This window comes from Physeter macrocephalus, unplaced genomic scaffold (assembly GCF_002837175.3).
Source record: "Physeter macrocephalus isolate SW-GA unplaced genomic scaffold, ASM283717v5 random_3, whole genome shotgun sequence".
Lineage (NCBI taxonomy): Eukaryota > Metazoa > Chordata > Mammalia > Artiodactyla > Physeteridae > Physeter > Physeter macrocephalus.
The window spans coordinates 23,084-46,470 of NW_021145288.1; the positions used below are offsets into that span (position 1 = coordinate 23,084).

General features: G+C 53.8%; 3 protein-coding genes across 5 annotated transcripts; 2 read left to right on the plus strand and 1 right to left on the minus strand.

Annotated features, from left to right (window-relative positions):
* Positions 1-1,506: 1,506 nt before the first annotated feature.
* Positions 1,507-6,351, plus strand: IL27 (interleukin 27). Its single transcript, XM_007107333.2, has 5 exons — positions 1,507-1,638; positions 3,557-3,729; positions 3,814-3,912; positions 4,761-4,919; positions 5,810-6,351. Exons 1-5 carry the CDS (start codon positions 1,608-1,610, stop codon positions 6,059-6,061), a joined length of 714 nt encoding a protein of 237 aa, XP_007107395.1. The 5' UTR covers positions 1,507-1,607; the 3' UTR covers positions 6,062-6,351.
* Positions 6,352-7,034: 683 nt separating this feature from the next.
* APOBR (apolipoprotein B receptor) lies at positions 7,035-10,604 on the minus strand. The gene is made up of 4 exons (XM_007107442.2): positions 10,548-10,604; positions 7,549-10,206; positions 7,195-7,457; positions 7,035-7,104 (listed from the first exon to the last, which is right to left on the minus strand). Exons 1-4 carry the CDS (start codon positions 10,602-10,604, stop codon positions 7,035-7,037), a joined length of 3,048 nt encoding a protein of 1,015 aa, XP_007107504.2.
* Positions 10,605-12,226: 1,622 nt separating this feature from the next.
* On the plus strand, positions 12,227-23,133 carry CLN3 (CLN3 lysosomal/endosomal transmembrane protein, battenin). 3 transcript variants are annotated; one of them, XM_055082015.1, is made up of 16 exons: positions 12,227-12,341; positions 12,530-12,652; positions 12,749-12,851; positions 15,269-15,365; positions 16,178-16,249; positions 16,661-16,740; positions 16,878-16,963; positions 17,581-17,653; positions 17,739-17,882; positions 18,668-18,780; positions 19,662-19,708; positions 19,790-19,858; positions 19,957-20,012; positions 20,152-20,245; positions 22,510-22,650; positions 22,756-23,133. In XM_055082015.1, the coding sequence occupies exons 2-16, from the start codon at positions 12,607-12,609 to the stop codon at positions 22,873-22,875; spliced, it is 1,341 nt and encodes a 446-aa protein (XP_054937990.1). In that variant the 5' UTR covers positions 12,227-12,341; positions 12,530-12,606; the 3' UTR covers positions 22,876-23,133. The 3 variants fall into 3 exon arrangements, with proteins under 3 accessions (XP_054937990.1, XP_023979466.1, XP_007107394.1); XM_024123698.2 differs by lacking the exon at positions 12,227-12,341 and having other exon boundaries at positions 12,407-12,652; XM_007107332.4 differs by lacking the exon at positions 12,227-12,341 and having other exon boundaries at positions 12,407-12,652; positions 12,773-12,851.
* The last annotated feature ends 254 nt before the right edge of the window (positions 23,134-23,387 follow it).

The window sequence follows — 23,387 nt, forward strand, 5'->3', positions numbered from 1 at the left end:
TGGATGATGGCAAAGAGTCAGAAGCGGCTGTGGTCGGAGGGGTGAGTGGGTGGCCATGCCTCCTGGACAGTGGCAGGACTTGGGGATGTGAGGAAGACCAGCCAGGGCCTCTGCCTGCCCTTACCGTCAGTCTGAGGATGGATGGGACCACACAGTGAGGAGCACAAGAGGCATGGCATTTGGGGGAATGGGCTGCCACCACTGGGGGGCACTGTAACAGAAGCCGGTCTGGGCTAGGCAGGTGCCAGCCGCTCTTCCTTTTCCTTCTCCTCCTGCAGCCCTCTGGGATTGCTCCCCCGCTGGTGCTGGTACTTCCCTGGCAGTTGGTCCCAGGCGGCCCTGCCCAGGCACGGCTGAGGAGACAGGGTATAGGGAGGGGAAGCCCCCTTGGTTTCTGTCTCACAGCAGGGACCCAGCAGGGAAACCCCATGGGTCCTAAAAGGAAAGTGGCAGCAGTGGGCTTGGGGGAAGACCAAGAAACCCCCATCTTCTCCCTGAAGATGGGAAATCCAGGGTGGGGCTGAGGGCGGGGCTGTGCTGGAAGGAAGATCTGTAACCAGCCCTGACGGCCCCTGACGGCCGTCTCCAGAGCAGAAACACCAGAACTATCCTGGGACCTGGCTGAGTCCTGATCCTGACCTCACAGAACCCCAGCCTGGCCAAAGACTGAGGCCTGACCCTGGTCATCAACTGAGCTCTCATCCCAGCCCAAGCCGGAGTCCTGACCTGAATCACAGGCTCAGTCGAAACCTTGGCCGCAGACTGAGGTCTGTGCCCCATTTGGATTGAGCTTTAAGCCCAATCCTAACCGGCCCCTTGCAGAGCCCCCAGGTCATTGATAGCTCTGACCCCAAACACAGGCAGAGGCAGGATGTTGGCCCCAGACAAAGCTCTGAGTCCAGCCCTAGACCAAGTCCTGATCATAGTTATAGACTGAACGCTAATCCTAGATCTGCCTCTGGCTGAAGTCTGAGCTTGGCCCTTGAATGAACGTGTTCTCATCCAGCCCTGACCCTGACTATAGACTGAGCTCTGACTCTGCCCAGACTGAGACCCCACCGCCTCACACAAAACCCCATCCCAGCTACCCACTGAGCCCTGACTTCCCTGGCACTCCCTCCCTCAGCCATCTGGTAAACCAGAAGAGAGTAAGGATGACTCAAAACCCCCAAGTCCCCTCTAACGGGCAACCCCCTTACCTGGCCATCCGTCTTTTGAAGGACAGTGAGCTGGTGATGGCACTGGGATGATGATGACAAAGAAGAGAAACAGGAGGGGGTTAGAGTCTCTGGGATCTACCAGCAAGCAGAGCGGGGTGGCTCACCCAAGAGTGGGGAAGTGAGGGCAGGGCTGGACCTGGTAGAGCAGCAGGGAGTCAGGAGCTGGGATTGACCGAAACCCCAGTTTCCCACCACCCTCACTGTACCTCCCACCCCCTCTGGGAAGGGAAATTACATTTCCCCATTTTAGCAAGGGGTGGTGAGAGGGAAGACTGAGTGAACACAAAGCCGAAAGTACAAGCAGGACGGAAAGTGAAACCGGGCGCAGCCCCCAGTATAAGACTCCCCCTGCCTGGGAGATGGCTGTCCAAAGAGGCTGGCCCCACCATGGGCCAGACGGCAGGCGACCTTGGCTGGCGTGAGTTTGAGGCCAGGGCTGGGGCAGAGGGGTGGGGGCCTTGGCTGAGACTGGGCAGAGGATGGGTGAACTTGCCCGCTGTGGATGGGCGCCAAGGGCTGAGGTGCTACTATGTGGGCAAGACTAAGGATACAGGATACAGCTGACTGGAGGATGGGAGTGAGACAGGCATAAACTGGGGAGAGGGGCTGGGGCAGAGGGGTAGTGATCAAGCCAGGGCTGGGCAGAGGATGAGGCAGGGCAGCTTGGCTGGCATGAATGGGGGCACAGGGTTCTGTAGAAGGGTGGAAGTTTGGTGAGGGCTGGGCTGAGGATGGGAAGACTTGACTGGCATGAATGGGGAGAGTCGGGCAGGCGCTTTGACCAGGATCAGGACCAGGTGCATAAATGAAGTGTTTATTTGGCTGGTGGCTGAAGAGCTCAGAGGCTGGAAAGAGAGCTCTAGACAGAGGAGCCGATGGTAGGGTCAGGGTAGGGACCAAGGGCTGAAAGACGGGGACAGAACCTTCAAAGGCCGGGCGAAAGCCCCAGGATTGGCTGCAGAGGGGAAGGAGAATCCAAGGGAAGGGTCTGGGGGCTCCAGAGCTCAGGCAGAAAGCAGGGGGTCAGTAGGAGACGGCACAGCTCTGTTCTGGGTGGGCAATATCCACCAGGGCCTGGGGGTGCCCACCCATAGAGCTAGGAAGAACCCCAGTCTGCCTTAAATCTCCAGGGTGCCAGAATGGCCCCCAAGCCAGGGAGCCTGAATGCTACAGATTGCAGGCATGACCCATCACCTGTGTTAAGTCCATGGGGGTAGTGGAAGCGCCCAGAATCTCCCCTTAGTCTTTACTGAGAGTACATTTCGAGGAGCAGAGCCCAGGGCTTAGAGATCAAGAATGGATAGGAAAGAGGCATGGAGAGAAGGGGGAGCAGGAATAGACTTCAACTTAGTGACCAGTTTTGGTTTGGGTTTCGAGAATTGTGTAACTCCCTAGTGATTGCTAGATTTCCTCTCCCTGAAGAAGAAACTGCCCTCTTCCCAGAGCTCCAGCCCCACTGCCCCTCTCCCTTCTTTCCAGGAAATGCAGGGCAGGAAGCACTTTCAGAAATCAGCCAGTCTGACTCCCCCATTTTACAGATGGGAGCCTGAGGCACAGAGATAAGGCGTGACTTGTTCAAGGGAAGAACCCAAATGAGAAACAGAGGTTCAGCCTCCCATTCCAGACCCTCTTCCCTCTCCTGGCACCCCGTGTTCCTCCCACCCTTCAGAGTGATCTACCTGCCTTGGGGGAGGCTGGACCAATCTGTCCTTCTGACTCCCTGGGATAGAGCCTCAGCATTATCAGCCCACCCCTGGGGCCCTGGTTCAGGCCATCAGAGCCGCCTGGCTGAGCCTGGGGAATCCTTGGCAGAACAGACCATGCCCACGCCAGGGGAGGTGGCGGTCTCCTCTGAGTTCCCTGGGGGGAGCACGCAGGCTCTGCATTTGGGCAGATCTGGAATCCAGTCCTGGTCCCCTCACCCTCTGGCTATGTGCCCTTGGGCAAGTCAACCTCACTGAGCCTCACTTTCCCCATCTGCAAAATAGGGAGAACAATAGCACCCGGGCTGCCACATACCCTTGTGCAGTTTGTTCACTGAGAAAGACACTTGGCCAAGGGAGATAGTGGGGTTCAAGATCCAGCCCGAGATCTGCTTGCAAAGGCGGGCACTCTGTGCAAGACTGTGTCTGCCTGGGGGAAGGGGCACTTTCCTTTCACTGTACAGAGATGCCATATGGTGTCTCAACAGCTTGTTAGTGGTTTTGAGGGGTCAGTGAGATGACACACAGAGCGTGCCTGTAGCACAGGCTCAGAAGAGGCACAGTCCCTTCCTTTGCCTGAGTTCTTCTCCAGCTCGTCCCCTCATCTTGTCCACCCCCTCCTCATTGCTCCAGGGCTCAGCCTTTTGCTACTCTCCTTGCTCCTGGCTCGAGCTGGTGTTTGGGGATTCCCGAGGCCCCCAGGGAGGCCCCTCCGGAGCCTGCAGGAGTTGCAGAGGGAGTTCAAGGTCAGCCTGCATCTCGCCAGGAAGCTGCTCTCCGAGGTTCGGGTCCAGGCCCGTGACTTTGTGAGTCTCCCTAATGCAGCTGGCTCTGGGCATGGGAAGATCCCCAATCTCCTCGGGCCCCCACTAAAAGACCTTGCCCCATAGGCTGAATCTCACCTGCCAGGAGTGAACCTGGACCTTCTGCCCCTGGGAGAGCAGCCCCCCAACGTTTCCCTGACCTTCCAGGCCTGGCGTGGCCTCTCTGTGAGTGGCGGACTGGCGGGGTGGGACAGGCAAACTGGCAATAAGGCTGGGTTGGGGGATGGAGATGAAGTTGGGGATTGAATTGAAGATGGATTTGGGGATAAACTGAGGGAGAGAATCTGGATGAGGCTGGGTAGGTCACTGAATATAAAGATGAGGCTGGAATAAAGAAATGGCGTTAGGAAGAAGGTAAGGATGAAGCTGAGCAAGGAAAGATGTGGGGATGGGAACAGAATGGGATCGGGGTTAGAGATTAGGATGGAGGAGTCGTGGAGTTGGTATTACGAGTGAGAATGGCAAGAGGTTAGGGATGGGAAGAAGGTTGGGGATGAGAGTGAAAATGAAGTGGGGGATAGAGAAAGAATGGGGATCGCTGGTGAGGACGGGAATGGAATGGGGTTGGGTAGAGTTGGAGATGGGATGGAGAGATGGTGACATTGAGTCTGGACACATGAAAGAGGGATGGAATTGGGATAAGAATGGGAACAGGGACGGGAAAGAAGTTGAAGACAGAATGAAAACAAGTGAGGAGATGGAGATGGGGCGGGGCGGTAGAGAAGGGAATGGGGCTGTGGATAGAGAGTGACAGAAGGATGGAGATGGGGCTGGGGTGGAGATGAGCTCGGGTGTGACTGAAAGTGAGGTTGGAAAAGGAGATAGGATAGAGATCAGAGACAGTGGAGATGGGAATGGTGATGAACATAGGAAGGGAGTAGGGATGGAGCTGGGGTTAAGGATGAGAATAGATATGGGGACGGAATGGGACCCAAATAGAGATGAGGTTGGGTTTGAAGTGGGTCATCCTTGGCCTGCAGGCCTTTCCTGATGCCTTCCCTCCCCTTGCACAGGACCCAGAAAGACTCCGCTTCCTCTCCATGACACTTCACCCCTTCCATACCCTGTTGGGAGGGCTGGGGAGCCAGGGGTTCTGGACCAGTTCAGAGAGGTTGCAGCTGTGGGCCATGAGGCTGGATCTCCGAGATTTGCAGCAGCATCTCCGCTTCCAGGTAGAGTGCCCACCCACCCTCCTCGACCCCCAGAGACTAACACTCAAAATTGAGGCTCATTGGTTCCCTTTTAAAACACCCCCTGCCCAGAGGAAGGATAAGTCTGGAAGGAGATGCTCCAGATCCTCTGAGTGTGTGTGTGTGTGTGTGTGTGTGTGTGTGTGTGTGTGTGTGTAGGTGTACCAGGTCCTGCCTCTGCCCCCTGAACCTCTGCTTTCTCTTGGGGTCTTGGTCTTAAATGAAAGAAGCCAGGACAGCATCTGGCAGGCCCTACAGCAAAGTACATTCCCTTCTCCCTCATCCTCTGACATCACCAGATTCTCCTGAACATTTCAAAGGGAAATAGGAATTTTACCCTTAACAAAAGAATAGAAAATGAAAACAGCATAAAAACTAACCATATCACCTTTCTGCCCATTTCTGATCTTAAGACGATGCTTAAGAGAGGAACTTCCAGTTCCCTGGTTGCCTAGTGGTTAGGACTCCAGGCTTTCACTGCCGGGGACCGGGTTCTATCCCTGGTAGGGGAACATCCTGAAAGCCCCATGGCACAGCAAAAAAAAAAAAAAAAAAAAAAAAAAAAAAAAGAGAGAGAGAGAGAAAGGACCTTCCAGAGCCCCCAATCCCCCGGGCAATCCTGGATGAGTGAGAGCCAGCTCCGTGAGCACCATCTTGCTCTGTGACTTCCATTTTTTTGAACCAAAAAAAAAAAAATCAGGCAGTTCACATGAAACGATGACATAATGGAAGATGTGAAGTAGGGGTTGTCCGGGGAAATCATGCCCTTGTGGTCTCTGATGTCATTCTGCACCACTGGGCACGTAAAGAAACAAGGATTCACTCAGGGTCTCAGGCGGGCCATTCTCTGACCCACGGGTCTCTCCCCACAGGTGCTGGCTGCAGGATTCAACCTGCCTGAGGAGGAGGAGAATGAGGAGGGGGAGGGGCTGCTCCCAGGGGCTCTGGGCGGCTCCTTGCAGATGTCAGCCCAGGTGTCCTGGCCCCGGCTCCTCTACACCTACCAGTCGCTACACTCCTTGGAAATTGTCTTGTCTCGGGCGGTGAGGGACTTGCTGCTGCTCTCCCAGGCCGGGAGCCCAGCCCAGGCCTTGGGGTTCCCCACACCCAGCTCCCAGCCCTGATGGAGGGTGACTTCTTAGCCCCTTCCCTCCACCCATCAGGACCTGAGGACTGGAGTCTGGGCCAGCAGACAGGCTCCGGCTCATCTGCCTTAGACAAGGCACGACTCCACTGGTCTCCTGCCCCAGACCCTATCCAATAACTTAAGGCCCCTCCAGTCCTTGCCAGATATTTATTTCTTAGATATTTATTTATTGTTTAGAAAAATGGTTTATTTATTGTTTCGGGGACCTGCTAGTCGTCCTCAGACTAGGCTGCCACGCTGGGTGCCTAATAAAGCACTCTCACCCTCTCTCTGCCTCAGCTTCTTTTCAGAGAAGGGGTGACTGACATGCAAAGGGGCCCTGGAACAGAGTCTGCAGCTTCTGGTTACCCTGGACTCCTCTCTGATCGTACATTTTTGGGGTTCCTGGCCCACCTTCCCCCACTCTGGCTTGTTCAGCTGGTGGCTGCCGTAGTAACCAGCAGAGTTCTGAGACTGAGCTCCCATTTTGGAAGCTCGAGGCAGCTGGTCTGCTTCTCTTTGATTGCAAATGGAGCGCCACTGGCCCTTCTGACCTCTTCCTCGAGGCCGACTTCAACCCCAGGGGTTTGCGTTAGTCCTACACAGCTCTCCAGGGCCTGGTGGGGGGGGTTGAGAACGGGGGGGTCAAGGAGTGGGCGCAGTAGAGAGGGAAGGCTGTGGGGAGAACTGTCTCTGCCCTCGCTCAGTCCTCCAAGCAGCTGAGACAGGCTGGGGAGGTAGGCAAGGCAGGCCAGCAGAGAGAGATGACCCCAGCGGGGCAGTGGTCCACCAGCCACATTGGAGAGTCAGACTCCTTCAGTTCATGGTTCTCGCAGACATCTGGTTCTGTCTGCTCCGTGAATGACACACCAAGAAACAAAGGCCCAGAGGGCGGAAAGGATGCGTCCAAAGCGGCACGGGGAGTCAGGCCGAGCAGGGTTCAACCCAGCCGTCCGAGCCTCACGTCCCAGTCACTGGGGCTTTGGCTGGCTCAGCCTGGCTCGCAGCTCCTGCATCATGCCAGGGTGTGCCAGGCCAAACCTGCCGACGGAAGACAGGCCGTGGGAGCTGGTGTCCAGATGGCGTCAGCCTCCTCCCCATCCCAGGCCGGTCACCTCCCCCTGTGCTTACCTCTGTCCCAGGGGCCTTCTGGCTGGCAATGGAGTCCCTTCAGGGCTGGAGGAGCTTGGCTCCGGGGCGTGCTCTGGCTCGAGAAGACTCTGTTCGGGGGCTACCAGCTCTTCCTCCGGCGGGGGGCTGGGAGGCTCCTGCGCTTGCTCAGGGGCGGGGGTCCGTCGGAAAGAGGGCCGGGAGCGGCGCTGTGAGGAGCTGCGGGAGAGGAGTGCTCGGCTCCTTGGGACAGAGACGTCCAGGCGAGACCCAGGGAGCAGGGCCTACAGGGAAGAGGGCACGGGGTACCACGGGGCCGGCTTCAGCTTCGAGATTCTACTCTGTCCAACCCGGGACCCTACCTGGGGCCCTCACCTCACTCCAGCTGCTGTGACCATCCTCTCTGGCGCTCCCGGTGGCCTCCCCGCATGGTCCAGGCTCAGCCTCTGCAGGGTCCTGGTTCGTTGACCGGTCCTCTTGGCCCTGGACGTCCTCCAGGCCTTCTGGATCAATCTCCTTGGCCTCTGCCTTTTGGTCTCCAGTCACCTCGATATCCTCCACCGCAAGGGGCCTTTGTGCCTCTCCCTCGGGGTGCCTGTCCCCAAGCTGCCCCTCACTGCTTTGCCCCTGCTCCGTCGCTTGCCCTCCTCCAGCCTCTTCCTCCCACAGTGTGTGCCCGCCTGGGAGGCCCTCTACCCTCAACACCTGGGAGCCCGGGGTGACGCCATCCATCCCCCAGCTTCCTTCTGCTACGGTGGATTCCTCCACCTCAGCCTGCTGTCCCCCGGGCTCACCCTCCCGAGTGGCCTCAGAAGCCTCTGCTTGGCCACCACTGCCAGGCACCTCCTCCTCTGCTGAGCCCTCCAGGCCAAACTCCTGCCCACCTCTTTTCTCCCCCTCTGCAGCCTCTACCAGGTCCTCACCCCCGCCGGCTTCCTCTCTCCCTTCTGAATCCCAGTCTCTCCCGAACGCTTCCTCAGCCTCTCTGCCGGGCCTGTCCCCAGTCCCAGGAGCCCTTCCATCCAGAGCTGCCTTATCCTCCACGATCTCGGTAGCCAAAGAATGTGTGTCCATGTCGTCACTGTCCTGGAGACTCAGAGCCTCCGCCTCCAGCCTCCAGCCTCTCCTGGATGTTCTGTCTGCCCCCCAGGGCACGGAGGCCTCCACCTCCTCCTCCTTGGTTTCTGTGGCGTCTGACTCTCCCAGTGACTGGGCCGTCCCTGTTCCTGCTCCCTGCCTTCCACCCAGCTCCTGGTTCTCTGCTCCGGGGGCCTCCCCCTCCTCTGCTCCACGCCAGGCTTCCTTTACTTTCATCCACTCCCCGCCTCCCTCTGGGACCTCTGGTCGTGCAGACTCTCGGCCTCCTTCAGCCTCCGCCACCGGTGCCTGGCCTCCCGTAGCCTCCTCCTTCCCCTCTTCAGCATCTCCTTTTTCCTCCTGGGTGTCCCCTCTCTCCACATCCCTTCTTCTGTCTTCCCAGGCTTCCGCCACAGAGCTGTTAGGTTCTACATACCCCACGTTCCTGGGATATTCCTCCCGGCTCCTCTCTGTCTCCTCTCTGCTCAGGGCTGGCATGCTCCAGAGCTCTTCCTTACATGCCTGCCCTTCCTCAAGTTGCTCTGTGGGGGTCTGGGGGCCTGCCACCAGCTCAGGTTCTTGGCCTTCAGTGACCCTGTGCTCAAGGCCACCCCACCCCACCTCCAGTGCTTCTCCCCTGGTCTGAGCCTCTTCCTCACCCCTCTCCCTGCTGAACTCCTTCTTGGGCCTGGCCTCTGGGGTTGCCTCCAAGTCAACGTCACCTTCAGCCTCATTTGCTACTTTGTCCTGGAGCAGCTCAGCCTCTGCCGCCCTGCAACTCTTCTGCTGCTCCTTGGCCTCCTCTGCCTGCACCACCTCCTTGAGACTGGTTTGAGCAGCCCTGATCTCTGAGTCTTGCCTCTCCACAGCCTCTTCCTCAGCCTGATGTGCCTGGCCCTCAAAGCCCTCCCCTCCCTCCGCCTCTGACTCCTGACCTTCCTCAGCTTCCCTCCCTGCTGCCTGGTCCTTGGCCGCTTCTTCCACTGTCTCAGATCCCAGGGCCTGGGTCTGTGTGGGGAACAGGCTCGCTTCAGCCTCTCTATTCTCATCCACCTCCTCCTCCTCCTGGTCTCCCCTGGAGGTCTCCTCTAGGGCCCAGACTCTGCCGGTACCCTCTGGGATCCTTTCTCCTGGGACTGCCCCATGTTCAGTCTCCCCAGTCCCTGGGAGGTCAGCCTCCTCCCTGCCTGAGGTTTCCCTGTCCTCAGATTCTGCCGCTGGCTCCCGTGTCCCCTGTGCCCTTGTGCTTTGGTCACCCCTTACCACTACCACCTCTTCTCCCCTCCCAGCCCCTTTGGCCCCAGGCCCCTGGATCTCCTCTGCAGCTGTCTCATCAACCCCCTGCTCTGACTCCTTTCCGTCCTCTGCCACCACCTTTTGCCCATCAACACTCGCCTTCCGCTCAAGCTCCTTGTGCCAGGTCCCCTCTGACTCCGCCCCTCCAGCCACCCCTGGCTCTGTTGCCCTGACCTCTTCCTCCTCCTCCTCCCGTTCCCAGGTTCTCAGTGTCTCCTCTCTCTTCACTTCCTGCTCATCGGGCTGCTGACTCCCCTGGGCTTGGCTACTCCTGTCTCGACCAGCCTCAGACTTCTGTCTGGGCTCCAGGGGGATACTTGAATGCTGGCATCTAGTGGCCGTGGCTGCCTCCCAGGCCCCAGTGTCCTGCCTATCTGCTTGGGACCCATGGGAGCTGCCTTGTCCCCCGCCCCAGGTCTGTTCTGTAGCTGAGCTTTCCTCCTGGCATCTTCCAGCCTCTCCAGGCCCTCTCAGCCCTCCATCCCCCTTGTTTTGGCTGCCTCCAAGGCCCTCCACGGCCTCCTGGGCTTCCTCCTCTACCTTCCCCCCAAGGCTTCTTGCAGCCACCTCCCCCAGTTCCTCAGCTGCACACGCCTCCCTCCTCTCTGCAGTGGGGACATCATCTCCCATAAGGTAGGAGACAAAGGTGCTGAAAGACTCCTGGAAGACAAGAGGGATGGGGACAAAGGTATTAAGGGGAAGCCCAGCCCTCTCCCTCGGGGCCCTGGGCCAGAGGGACTCGGGAGAAGGAAGAGGGGTTCTAGGATCTAGGAGGAGGAGGGGACAGGATCTGCAGAAGGAGGAGGAAAGGGCCTAGATTAGAGGTGTGTGTGGATGTGTTTCTGGAGATGAGGGGATTGAAATCCAGAGAAGATCGGGCTAGCAGGCTGCCTGATCCTGGGGAAGGAATCTTGAGCCTGGGGAGAAGCTCAAAGGGAGAAAAGAAGGTGAGGCCCCAGGGAGCAGGGTGAAAATCTCTGGCCTCTCTTTGCCCCTCTCACCAGTGCCCCCCTCAAGGCCTGATGCAGCCCAGGGAGATGTAGCCGGAGGAAATCCATCCTGTCTCTGTCTGTGTGTCCAGAAAGCTGACAATGATTGTCCCCACCCACCAAGCCAGTCTCCCCCAGGACCCAAGACACTTCCTCTTCCCCTGTCTCTCCCTGACGCATCCCCACCCCGAGCCCTGCCCACCTTCTGCAATGCCCACAGCTGCTTCCAGCCCAGGCTGGGAAGTGGGTGTATATCACACAGGAGACTCAGGTGGTATACATTCGGAGCTAAAGGGCAAGGGAGGAGGACCGAAAGGAAAAAGCGGGAGCAGGAGACCTCAGAATTGGGGAGGGGGGAGGGGGCATGTGGCAACTGCAGCTCAAGTGACTCAGGTCTTGTATTTACACCTCAGCCGTTTCCGTCTCCCCCCAAAGCCACAGCCTCTCTGTGAGAGGAAGCTGGGGTTTGTGGTTCCTGTTTTGCCTGGGGACAAGGAGTAGGAGTGAGGAGGGGGCTGGTAAGAGCTCTGGCTTCTCATTTCAGGGTCATTAATGCTTCCCCAAGAGGAAGAAGGGGCTGGATTGGTGGCTCCAATGCCCATTCCCTCACCTGTAGTCATTCTTGCGAAACGAAACTTGGCTAAACTTTGTACTGTGGTTATTCACGTCTACCTCCCACCCTCCTTTGAGCTCCTTGAAGGTGGAGGCCATGTATGACATGTTGCTGAATTTCTAGAGCCCTGCGTGGGTAGTAGGATCCCACTTTTCATTGGTTGAGTGACCTGGGAAGCAGACCAAAGGGGGTACATTTCAAACAGCAGTCTGAGGGCCTGGTGGTGAGAAAGAGCTGGGTGAGTAGGGCACTGACTGTTGGAAGCCCACAAGAGAGATTAGCAGGGGAAAGACGTGATGAAGAAAATTCAGGATGTTGCTTTACCACCTAGACGAAGGTAAGAGAATAATCGCTCCTTATCTGGGACTTTGTGAAGTGACCTTAATCGACACCTCTTCCTTGGGTCCCCTCCCTGAGCCTCACTTTCCAAATTTCTAATTGGAGGAACTAGATGAGATCACAGAATCAGAATCTTGGGCCTTAGAATCATCTGGTCTAAGCACCCTTAATGCAGGCAGGAAAATCCTGCAGCAGCCAGCACCCCTGCCTCTGGTGCTCTATTTCTTATTGCCGAGTCTCTAAGGTCACCTTTAGGTCTAAAGTTGTATGTTCATCAGTAACTTTCCTTTTTCGTTTTCTCATCTGTAAAACCAGGGTTGAACTACTACTTTGGTTCTAAGATAATTTGAGAAAAGGGCTCTCTTAAGCACCTTGGATACTGCCAACAGACAATTCATGAAATCTTTTTAGGTGGCTGTTATCTTTATGTGCAGTTTCTAAAGCAATCTAAAGGCAACAGATAGAAATAAGAATGATCTGAAGCTGGCTGCCTTTGTTGTCAGCCAGAAACAGGACCGGCTAGGCAGGTGGCCATATTTATTTCCGGCAGTTGCAGAGGAGCTGAAGCCATTCGCAGCCATGATTAGTGCTGGTACGGTAGGTCACGGCCTTGGGCGTCCCCAACTAACGTCATGGTTCTTCTTGCTGATCCTACCCACCCCAGTTTTAAACCGGTGGTTCCAGGGTTCTCCCAGCCTGTCTCCGTCCCCCGCCCCGAAGCTGGGAAAGTCTAAAGAGAAGATCGAGAAAAGACCCGGAAGTGGTGAGGACCTTCAAGCACGTGATGAGGGGCCCACATGTGCTGTCACGTGACTCGTCATTCCTGGGTGCGGAATGTTTAGGTGCTCTTAAAGGTACAGGCTGCAGGGACCCCTGCTTTAGAGGGGGCGGGGGGAGAGTCCGACGGGTGGGGCGTGGTGGGGCGTACGAGGGCGCGAGATGGAGCCTGGGGTTAGGGCCGTGGCTGGTGGAGGCGCCAGTGCAGCGGAGAAGCCGGAGCTGGGACCGGCAGTGGGGCGTTGATCCCTCTCGCCTATCGTAGACCCTCATCCGCCTCATCGGAGCCAACTCTGAACTCTCGCTGACTTTGGACCCCTCGGGGGACCTGAACTTGATGCCATGGGAGGCTGTGCGGGCTCTCGGCGGCGCCTTTCGGATTCGGAGGGTGAGTATTCCTGCCCACCCTCACGGGATTGACTTCCTCGGTCCCGGGAGAACGCCCGTTGGCCCATCGTGCACCTGAGAGTGGGGTGGGGGTCAGGCCCTCTTCTTTTCCCCCTTCCAGGAGAAGAGGCCGATCCGGCACCTAGGCCCCCGCCGCAGGACCGTCAGGGCGCCCATTGGAAGAACGCGGTGGGCTTCTGGTGAGTGGCCTGAAGAAATAAAAGTAGAGTGGGAAGAGGGAAGCAGCAAGAGGGGTGAGAAAAGAGGGTTGAGCTTCCAAAAAGGAGCTGAATCCGCAAAATAGTTACTGAACCGCTTGGTTTGCCCTAAGGCCATGTGTAAATTTCCCAAATTTCACTCATTCCCTTATCACCTTCACCTTTTGGCCAGCTTCTCATATGACCTGTAGGGATATTTTCTTCATGTTTTTACTCCAACCAACTCAGGCTTTATTTTATTTTTTCATGAAAATAATATCTATTCAAATTCAGAATTCGTGTCTCTGAAATTTTCTGTGTGACCATTTCTGAGATGAATATCAGCAACAAATCATTTAATTTCTAGACAAATCTCAATGTCATCGGTTATCTTCTTGATTTTAGTTTCTCTGAATTTTCGTTTCCTCATCTGTAAAATGGGATAATAGCAGGCATCTTGCCATGTGGTGAGGATTTTATTTTATTTTATTAATTTTTATTGGAGTCTGGTTGCTTTACTATGTGGTGTTAGCCTCCACTGCACAACAAAATGAATCAGCCATACACATACAGATATCCCCTCCCTTTTGGACTTCCCTCCCATTTAGGTTACCACAGTGCATTAGGTAGAGTTCCCTGTGCTATACAGTATGTTCCCATCTGTTGTCTATTTTATACATAGTATCAATAATGTATGTGTTAATCCCAGTCTCCCAATTCCTGCCTCCCCACCCCTTTCCCCCTTGCTATCCATACATTTATTCTCTACGTCTATGTCTCCATTTCTGCTTTGCAAATAAGATCACCTATACCATTTTTCTAGATCCCATATACATGCGTTATTATACGATACTTGCTTTTCTCTTTCTGACTTACTTCACTCTGTATGACACTTTCTAGGTCCATCCACATCTCTACAGATGACCCAATTTTGTTCCTTTTTATGGCTGAGTAATATTCCATTATAATTATGTACCACATTTTCTTTATCCATTCCTCCACTGATGGACATTTGGGTAGCTTCCATGTCCTGGCTATTGTAAATAGTGCTGCTATGAACATTGGGGTGCATGTGTTTTTTTGAATTATAGTCTTCTCTGGGTATATGCCCAGTAGTGGGATTGCTGGGTCATATGGTAGTTCCATTTTTAGTTTTTTAAGGAACCTCCATACTGTTTTACATAGTGGCTGTATCAATTTACACTCCCACCAACAGGGTATGAGGGTTCCCTTTTCTCCACACCCTCTCCAGCATTTACTGTTTGTAGATTTTTTGATGATGGCCGTTCTGACCGGTGTGAGGTGATACCTCACTGTAGTTTTGATTTGCATTTCTCTAATAATTAGTGACGTTGAGCATCGTTTCACGTGTTTGGGCCATCTGTATGTCTTCTTTGGAGAAATGTCTATTTAAGTCTTCTGCCCATTTTTTGATTGGGTTGTTTGTTTTTTTGATGTTGAGCTGTATGAGCTGCTTGTATATTTTGGAGATCCAACTCAGCCTTTAAATTTGTAAATACATGTACTTTTTAAAAGAAAACTATAAATCACTACTCTGGACGGAAAGCCAGTATTTTCCTAATGCACGTTTAAATAAATGCATCACTACCTTTTAAAAGTCATCCATCTACCTCCTAAAATCACTCGAATAGTGAGCTTTGGGAAATACTTCTAGCACTAACCTAAACATCAAGGACTTGGGCAACAGATTGGGTTGGAAGTGAGGCTCTCTCTCTGAGCCTCAGTTTCTCAGCAGTAAAATAGGAAGAGCAGCAGTACCACTTCAGAGGCTTGTGAAAAGGGACACATGATATCCTGGGGCTGCGTCCTGTTCCCTTCCCATCACTGATGGCAGCTCTGGGAGATGAGCATAAGTGAACCAGATCCTCCATGGATCGTAAAGGGTATTATCTTGTTTTGATCTCTACAGCGCTCTGTGAGATAGTCAGAAGAGAAATTTGGATCCCCATTTTACACATGAGTAGACTGAGGCCACGCAAGTAGGAAGTGGCAGACTTGGGACCTGAACATAGTCCTTTGGGTTTCAAGCCCCCAGTATCTTTCTACCATACCACAGTCAGAGACAGTGGATCAGTGGATGAGAAATGCCCCGGGAACTGAATCATGGTGGGAGTTTGGAGGAGAGAGAGTCATCAAGGATAACTTCCTTCTCTTCCTGGGAGAGGTCTCAGAGATTAGATATGAACCTACGTTTGTTGTCCCAAAGCCTGTATTTCTAACCTTCGCACTAAATGGGGATGGGGTCTGGTGATAGAGAAAAAAGAAGGCACAGGAAAGGCGGAGGTTTGGTGCTAGGACTGTGGATAGACTGTATATAATTATATTATATGTCTATTCTTCTATGTCAATTATATCGCAATAAAACTGGGGGGTGGGGGGATCTGTCCTGCTCGCTCCAGGCTCCTGGGCCTCTGCAACAACTTCTCTTACGTGGTGATGCTCAGTGCTGCCCACGACATCCTCAGTCACCAGAGAGCACCTGGGAACCAGAGCCATGTAAGTGACCCTCTCTACCACCACCACCATGTTTAGTCCCTATGGGAAGATGAGGGACTCACCCTTGGGCAGAAACCCACTTGAAAAATTCATGGAATGAGGTGGCTAAGGGGTGGGGCAAGATGGCTAAAGTTCCCAGACCTCAGAACAGGAAGGGTCTTTAAGAATCAATTTGTTCTTGTAAAGCAATTGCAAACTCAAACGTTGGCCGGGTGGCACTATGGTCTAAGGCATGGTTTTTTAACCCCAGCACTGTTGGTGTTTTGGGCTGGATAATTCTTTGTTGTGTGACTTTCCTGTGCATTGTAGGATGTTTAGCAGCATCTCTGGCCTCTGCCCACTGGATGACAATAGCATAGCCCTCACCCTCCTTTTGTGACAACCACGAATGTCTCCAGACGTTGCCAAATGTTCCCTGAAGGGTATAATCATCTCTTGTTGAGAACCTCTTGTCTATGATGAGCTGGAGGATGCAGGCCCAAGGGGAACAGCTGCCACCTTGCAGGTCCAACAGGGAATTTGGTCCAAGTACAGATTTTTCTGGAAACCCAGATTTTTTAAATGAAAGTTCCCGAGTGTGTTACCCAAATAAAGTCCACTTACAAGGCCATCTTTGGCGTGTGGACCATTAGTTTGAGACTTCTATGGAAACCTCCCCTTCCCCCTTGTGCACATAGAGGAACTGAGGTCTTAAGAAGCCAGTGCTGACCCAAGGCCATGCTTCAAGTTAGAGCAGAGCTGGGAATGGAGCCCGGCCCTGTTTGTCTGCCCTCCTGCCTCCCTGGGTGAAAGACTTTCTTGTCTCCCATCAGGTGGACCCAGACCCAACACCCACCTCCCATAATAGCTCATCTCGATTTGACTGCAATTCTGTCTCCACAGCTGTGAGTACCCATCTGGTCCTCCCTTTACCCTTACTCTGGGTCTGTAGACCCCACCCACACCCCCTCAGCACCCAGCGGGTACTATCATGACTCTACTAATTAAGCCTGCCATTTACTGGGCCCTTTCTGTGTGCAGCATATATTAGCTTATTGAATCCATACAACAGTACTGTGAGTTAGGCTCTGTAATCATCCCCGTTTTCCAAATAAGGAGACTGCAGCTCAGAGAATGTGAGTACCTTGACCCACAGCTAAGGAGCGGCAGACCTGGGACTGGAGCTCAGATCTGTGTGACTTCAGAGCCTGTGTTTGTAGCAGGTCTAATGGGCTGGTTTCCATCTTTCCTTGGCCCCTGGTTGGGAGGGTTGTCCCCGGGAAGGTCTGGGGCCTCACTCTGTTCTCTGGTCCCAGGCGGTGCTCCTGGCAGACATCCTTCCCACCCTCGTCATCAAATTGCTGGCTCCTCTTGGCCTTCATCTGCTGCCCTACAGGTCTGGGTGGAGGTGGCGGGAGGAGAGGCAGGTGGGGTCTGAGAGTGGGGAGGCTGGGAGAGCAGAGGAGGTGGCGGGAGGGCTGGGGAGCTGCGAATGGCAGCTGACCATCCCCCCCGGCCCGTATCTCCCTTCAGCCCCCGCGTGCTCACCAGTGGGATGTGTGCTGCTGGAAGCTTCATCCTGGTTGCCTTTTCTCATTCGGTGGGAATCAGCCTGTGTGGTGAGCGTGAGGTTTTGTGTCAGGTGGGGGGTTCAAAGGAACTACAACAGAGCATTGGTGGGGGTAATCTCCCCAGCTTCCCAGAGGAGAGGGATTATTTTTGTAACCCCTGAGAAGCATGCTAAGACTGTCACAATAGGGGATGGCAGATGAGGTCGATTTGGAGGGATAGGCGGTGGGGAAGATGGGAGGAAATGGACAGATTAGATGGAGATCAAGATGAGCAGTCACCAAGCGTCTGTGATGGAGGTGGAGGAGGCATCAAGGATGAGTTCTTGGGAATTCCCTGGGGGTCCAGTGGTTAGGACTCGATGCTTTCACTGCCGTGGCCTGGGGTCAGTCTCTGGTCGGGGAACTAAGATCCCGCAAGCCTCGCAGTGCGGCCAAAAGAAAAAGAATGAGTTCTTAGTCCTGATTTGATAACCGGGTGGATGGAGGTACCATTCCCTATGAGAGGGCATGCAGAGGAAGGGGTTGGTTCTACTTCAGATCTGGAGCCCAGCCTATCCAAGGGGCCCCTCTGTGCGGATGCAGAGGAGGCTGTGGCCACACCCCTTAGGGGATTGAGGCTAGTGGGGAAAGGCTAGGTAGGTATGGCCATGCTTGTCCTTCCCCAGGTGTGGTCTTGGCTAGCATCTCTTCAGGTCTGGGGGAGGTCACCTTCCTCTCACTCACCGCCTTCTACCCCAGGTAAGCAGGCAGAGCAGGGAGTGAGGGGAGGGGGTCCCACTGCTGGCTTTGGTCCTTCTTAGTGCTACTGTGTTCTCCTTCTCAGGGCTGTGATCTCCTGGTGGTCCTCAGGTACTGGGGGAGCAGGGCTGCTGGGGGCACTGTCCTACCTGGGCCTCACCCAGGCTGGCCTCTCTCCCCAGCACACCCTGCTGTCCATGCTGGGTATACCCACACTGCTGCTGGCCAGGTAAGTGGCCTGGGCTGGGAGGAAGAGGGATTCGAGGAGAGAGAACTTGGTCACCATCCCAGTCTTCAGATCCCCCACGTGGGGGGATGTGGGTTCTGGACTCCGATAGGCCCGAGTCTGAGTTCTGGAGCTGCCACTTGTTACCGTGTTGTATGGGACGAGTTACTTTACATCTCTGACCCTCAGTTTTCCCATATTTCAAATGGTGGTGGCTTTCCTTGCTTCCCCGTGCGGTGACGTTCCCACAGTGAGGGGACAAGGATAGACTCCGTTCATTTTGTGTATGTGAATTAGGAAAAGTTTCAATTGGTCAACCAAACCTGTGATTTCACAGATTATCGCTTGGGATAAGGCCATGTAGAAAAAGTGAATCAATTGAAAGGGAAATATTAAATAAAAAATATTATACACAGAGGGAATGTGGATATGGCAAATATCATGAAGGCAAAACATAAGTGACCAAACTTTGGAAACTTCTGGCCTAGCACAAAATGAACACGTGATAAATGGTAGCTAGAACGATTATTAGAAAAACAACAACAAGGAAACAGGGCTGACGCGCTTGGTGTGAGCCAGGAGTCAAAACGAGGGCCCATGGATTAGAAACAGCAAGGAGATACATTTCAGTTCCAGAGAAAGAAGCATTTTTGCGCAGTTGGAGTTCTCTGGCTGGGGATGGAGGGCCTTGGCGGAGAGGAGGAATGAGGGGGGCTGCCCTGGGAAGAAGTGGCCTGTCCAGCCCGACAGAGGCTCTTCAATCTTCTTTTCATTCTGCCCACTTCTAGCTATTTCTTGTTGCTCACCTCTCCTGGGCCCCAGGACCCTGGAGGGGAAGGGGAGGCAGACACGGCAGCCCGGCAACCCCTGATAAACAGCGAGGCCCCAGAGTCGAAGCCAGGTAGGAGACACAGTGACCGTCAGAGCAGTCACTTTCTCTGAGTTTCAGCCATTTCCTCTCTACTGTGGGCAGTCAGAAGAGGAAGTGGATAGGCGTGCTGGTTATGGTGAGAGCCGATCACATTCATCTGCTCAGGAAATACTCACTGAGTACTGACTATGTGTTGTACCATTCATAAACAAATAACAGAATCGGAAGCACGTTGTTTTCACACATTGATAAGTACTAGAAGAACTTAACAGAGTGATGTGCTTAGAAATGACAGTTGGGGGATCTTCCCTGGTGGTCCAGTGGTTAGGACTCTGAGCTTCCACTGCAGGGGGCACGGGTTTGATCCCTGGTTGGGGAGCTAAGATCCCACATGCCGTGCAGTGCGGCCAAAAAAAGAAAAAAAAAAGCAAGATATGACAGATGGGGGGAAGAAAGGGGAAAGGAGTTCTATTTAGAGAAGGTGGTCAGTGAAGGCCTTTTTGAGGACGTCTCATTGGGCTGAAATATGAATGACAAGGAGTCAGCCCTGTGCACATCCAGGTGAACAGGTTCCAGGTAGAGGGAACAGCAAGTGCTAAGGCCCTGTGGTGGGAATGAGCTTGCGTGTTCAGAAACAGAAAGAAGGGCCCACTGTGGCTGGGGTAGGGGTGTACCGCCATCAAGATGTACAAGAGCCATGAAGAAGTCTCATCTAGTTACTTTTTTTTTTTTAATCATGGTAAAGTATCCATACCATGAAGTTTACCAATTTCACCATTTTTAACTGTACAGTCCAGTGGCGTATGTGCATTCACATTCTTGTGTTGGTTGGCTGATTTTTGCACACCAGCACCCCTTTGCTGAGTCAGTGTGCCGACCTCACCTGCCCTTCTCTCCCTGCCCCCCTGCAGGCTCCAGCTCACACCTGTCCCTTCAGGAAAGGTGGACCGTGTTTAAGGTACGAACGGTGGCTCTGGCGTGTCCCCTGCGGCCAGTGTTCATCTCCCAGCCTCCCGCTTATGTCTCCTGACCCTTCCAGGGCCTGCTGCGCTACATCGTCCCCTTGGTGCTGGTTTACTTTGCTGAGTATTTCATCAACCAGGGACTTGTGAGTGAGGGCTGCCGGGAGGGAGGGGTGTGGAAATAGTGATGAGGGTGGGGACCCACACATCCCCCTCCATCTCCCTCGTCTGGTCTTTGCTGCAGTTCGAACTCCTCTTCTTCCGGAACACGTTCCTGAGTCACGCTCAGCAATACCGCTGGTGAGAAGACTGAGGGTGGGTGGCAGCACCGCAGTGGGCTGGGGGGGCGGGCCTTTGATGATAAGGACTGGGGTTGGGAGGGGCTGCCCTGCCGAGGAGGCACCAGAGGGGCTTCCTCTTACTCCCTGCCCCCTTGAAGGTACCAGATGCTGTACCAGGCTGGCGTCTTTGCCTCCCGCTCCTCTCTCCGCTGCTGTCGCATCCGCCACACGTGGGCCCTGGCCTTTCTACAGGTACTGAGCCCCTGGCCCTCACTCTCTGCCTGCCTTGGCTCCCAGCTTCCCTAGGTCCCGATGCTTCCCTCCCTCAGCAGGGGTTACTGATTGCATACCGTCACGTTCTAAGCGCGGGGAACAGAGGCCAGCAGGGATCTGTGTAAAATGAGTGGCCTCAGGAGCCAGGCAAACCTGGATGCAGATCCCAGCTTCTGTACTAAATCACACAGTAGCTGTGTGATTTAGGGCAGGTCCCCAAACTCTTCGGAGCCTCAGCTTCCTCATGTATAAATCAGGCATTGTTGTAAGAAACAGAAATGCGAAGAATGAAAGAACAAGAATCTGTATTGTGTCTTAATCAGCTAGAAGCACTTATTTAATGATTATTTGCCCAAGCCTCATGCCGAGAGGCAGGCTTTCAAATAATGTTTCCGACAATAAGAAAATGTCCAGTTCTTTTCTCCTGGATGGTTAATTACAATAGAATCAGTGACATTGTAGTCAACGGGTTATTTATCTCAAGGCTGGCGAGCAAATTCATGGCAAAGGTCATGTAAGTGATTAAGCTTTAAATGAACGAAAATACCTGCAACAGTCTAACAAAAGGAGTTTTACGTAACCAGCATTCATGTTTCATTGTCACATGTCTACATGATTTTGAACATTCATGTCTTCTTACTTGTTTCTAAATGTCAGAGTTCTCGGTGGTCAGACTTGAAAACACTTTAAAACAAGTCTTTGGCAACCTCCAAATTATCCTCGGTGACTCTAATATCCCTCTGGGCCATAATCTTGGGACCAGAGGGGCATATAAAAAAATCGCCTTTAAAATAAAGCTTCAACTCTTACAGGAAAGTTCTTTGCCCTTTCTAATAATTTTAACTCAATTCTGTGATAACAATATAGAGAATTAGGGTAGATGACACTTTAATGTTATGTCAACAGCAGGCAAATATCCTCTAACTTTCTTCCTTATTTGTCCGAGCAGGACTGCCACCCCAGGGCTTTGTACCCGCAAAGTCCCAGATTGTATCAACAACTCTTTTTTTTTTTTTGACCACACCACACGGCATTTGGGTTCTTAGTCCCCCGACCAGGGATAGAACCCATGCCCCCTGCAGTGGAAGCACGGAGTCTTAACCACTGGACCGCCAGGGAAGTCCCTGTATCAACAATTCTTACCTCGGGGTTCTTCATTAGATGCCACTGCAATGTGCAGCTTATGATTTTAGCTATAATTTTAAACAAGGCTGCTTCATAGAATTAGCGGCTTATAATCATTTAATTCCATTAGAGAAAGTGTCTGGCCTAATGCTCCAGATGAAAGCATCTGCAGTGTTTCTAGGGTCCTATTAGTATTACCAGGGTGTGTTCTTTTAAATGCAGATCTCTGAGCCCACCTCACTCTTCCTGAATTAGAACCTCTGCGGGCAAGGCCTGTGTAGGTAGCAAGATCCGCAAGTGACCTGTGTGTACACGAAGCGTGTGAACCACTGGGGTGGCCCACACACTGGGGAGGCAACCCTGTGCGCTGAGGACTGGGACAGTGGGATCCCCTGAAGGACTGGGGCACAAGAGAAAGGGACCTACAGCCTTGGGTGGGGTCAGCGAGCCTTCTTGGAAGGCGCGGGAACATCTGAGCCACGGTTTCTCAGCCTTGGCGTTATTGCATTTCGGGCTGGATCCTTCTTTGTTGTGAAGCTGTCCTGTGAGCTGTAGGATGTTGAGCAGCATCCCTGGCCTCTGCCACTACACGCCTGTAACACCCACCCTTCCGAGTTGTAACAACCAGGAACATCTCCAGTTGTTGCCAGATGTCCCCTAGGCAGCAAAGTCACGCCTAGTTGAGAACCTCTGGTCTCACCATAGCCTCAGTTTGGTAAAATAGAAGGGAACCTCTCCAATCAGGGAGACTTTGGGAGGAGGAATGAGATCATAGGAGTGAGAGTGACCCTGATCCAAGGTGAGCTGTGAACGGTGGTGACTAGGAGAGCCCATGTGGGGGAAGGTGGGATAGCATCGCAGGCAGTAGGAGTGACACGGGCAGAGGGAAGAGGGGAGGAGACCCCCGAGGTCTAGGATGCTGGGATGTGGTAGGGAGAAGGCCTACCCCAGATCCCAGGGTCTGGTAGGCCAGCTGGGTGTTGCGATTTGATCCAGGCCTGTCAGCCCTCACCCTCATCAGCATCTCTCAGAACCGGGGCCCGCTGGACGGGATGGCACCTCCCTTCCTGCCCACCTCTGGTCCCAGGCTCAGCCCTCCCCTCCACCTGCACCCACAGTGCCTCAACCTGGCCTTCCTGCTGGCGGACGTGTGGCTGAGCTTCCTGCCGAGCATCTACCTTGTCTTCCTGATCATTCTGTATGAGGGACTCCTGGGGGGCGCGGCCTACGTGAACACCTTTCACAACATTGCCCTGGAGGTCAGCACCAGCCGGTCGAGGGCTGTGGGTGGGTGGCCTCTCTGGGAAAGTGCCAGGCGGGGTAGCTAGGGCTGAAGCCTCACCCCTGCTCCCCATCCTCCCCAGACCAGCTGTGAGCACCGGGAGTTTGCCATGGCAACCGCCTGTATCTCCGACACCTTGGGGATCTCGCTGTCAGGGCTCCTGGCCCTGCCTCTGCACGACTTCCTCTGCCAGCTCTCCTGACACTCTGACTCCTTGGAACATAGGACACACTGACCTGGGCCCACACTGACAGGTGGGCAGTTCGGACCGACCCCAGGCCCACAGCCCAGAGCCCACCCATGAGCTCTGCCCCCAGCCATCCCTACACGGCTGGGATGTAGAAAAGTGCTGAGGTCCTGTTCCCCTTTGATGGAGGGGCAGCAGTTTTCTTCCACTCCCAAGCTGCTTTCGGGGAATTTCTTGGCATTATGCCTTCAGAATAAATGCCTATTTTATCAATTGACTCTTGTGCCATTTTTCTCTCTGAAAAAACATTTTCTTCTATTATAAAAGCAGTAAGCTCACTCTGGAATATATACAGGGGCGTGTAAAGAAAGTCTTTGAGCAAATTGTCTAGTCTTTGAGGCTTTGCTTATTTGTTAATTCCTTTATTCATTTACTCATTCATTCACTGTGTGGGACAATCTGTATGCATTTTTTTCCCAACATGTAAGTTTCCAAACCTACAGAGAAGTTGAAAGAACTTACACGAT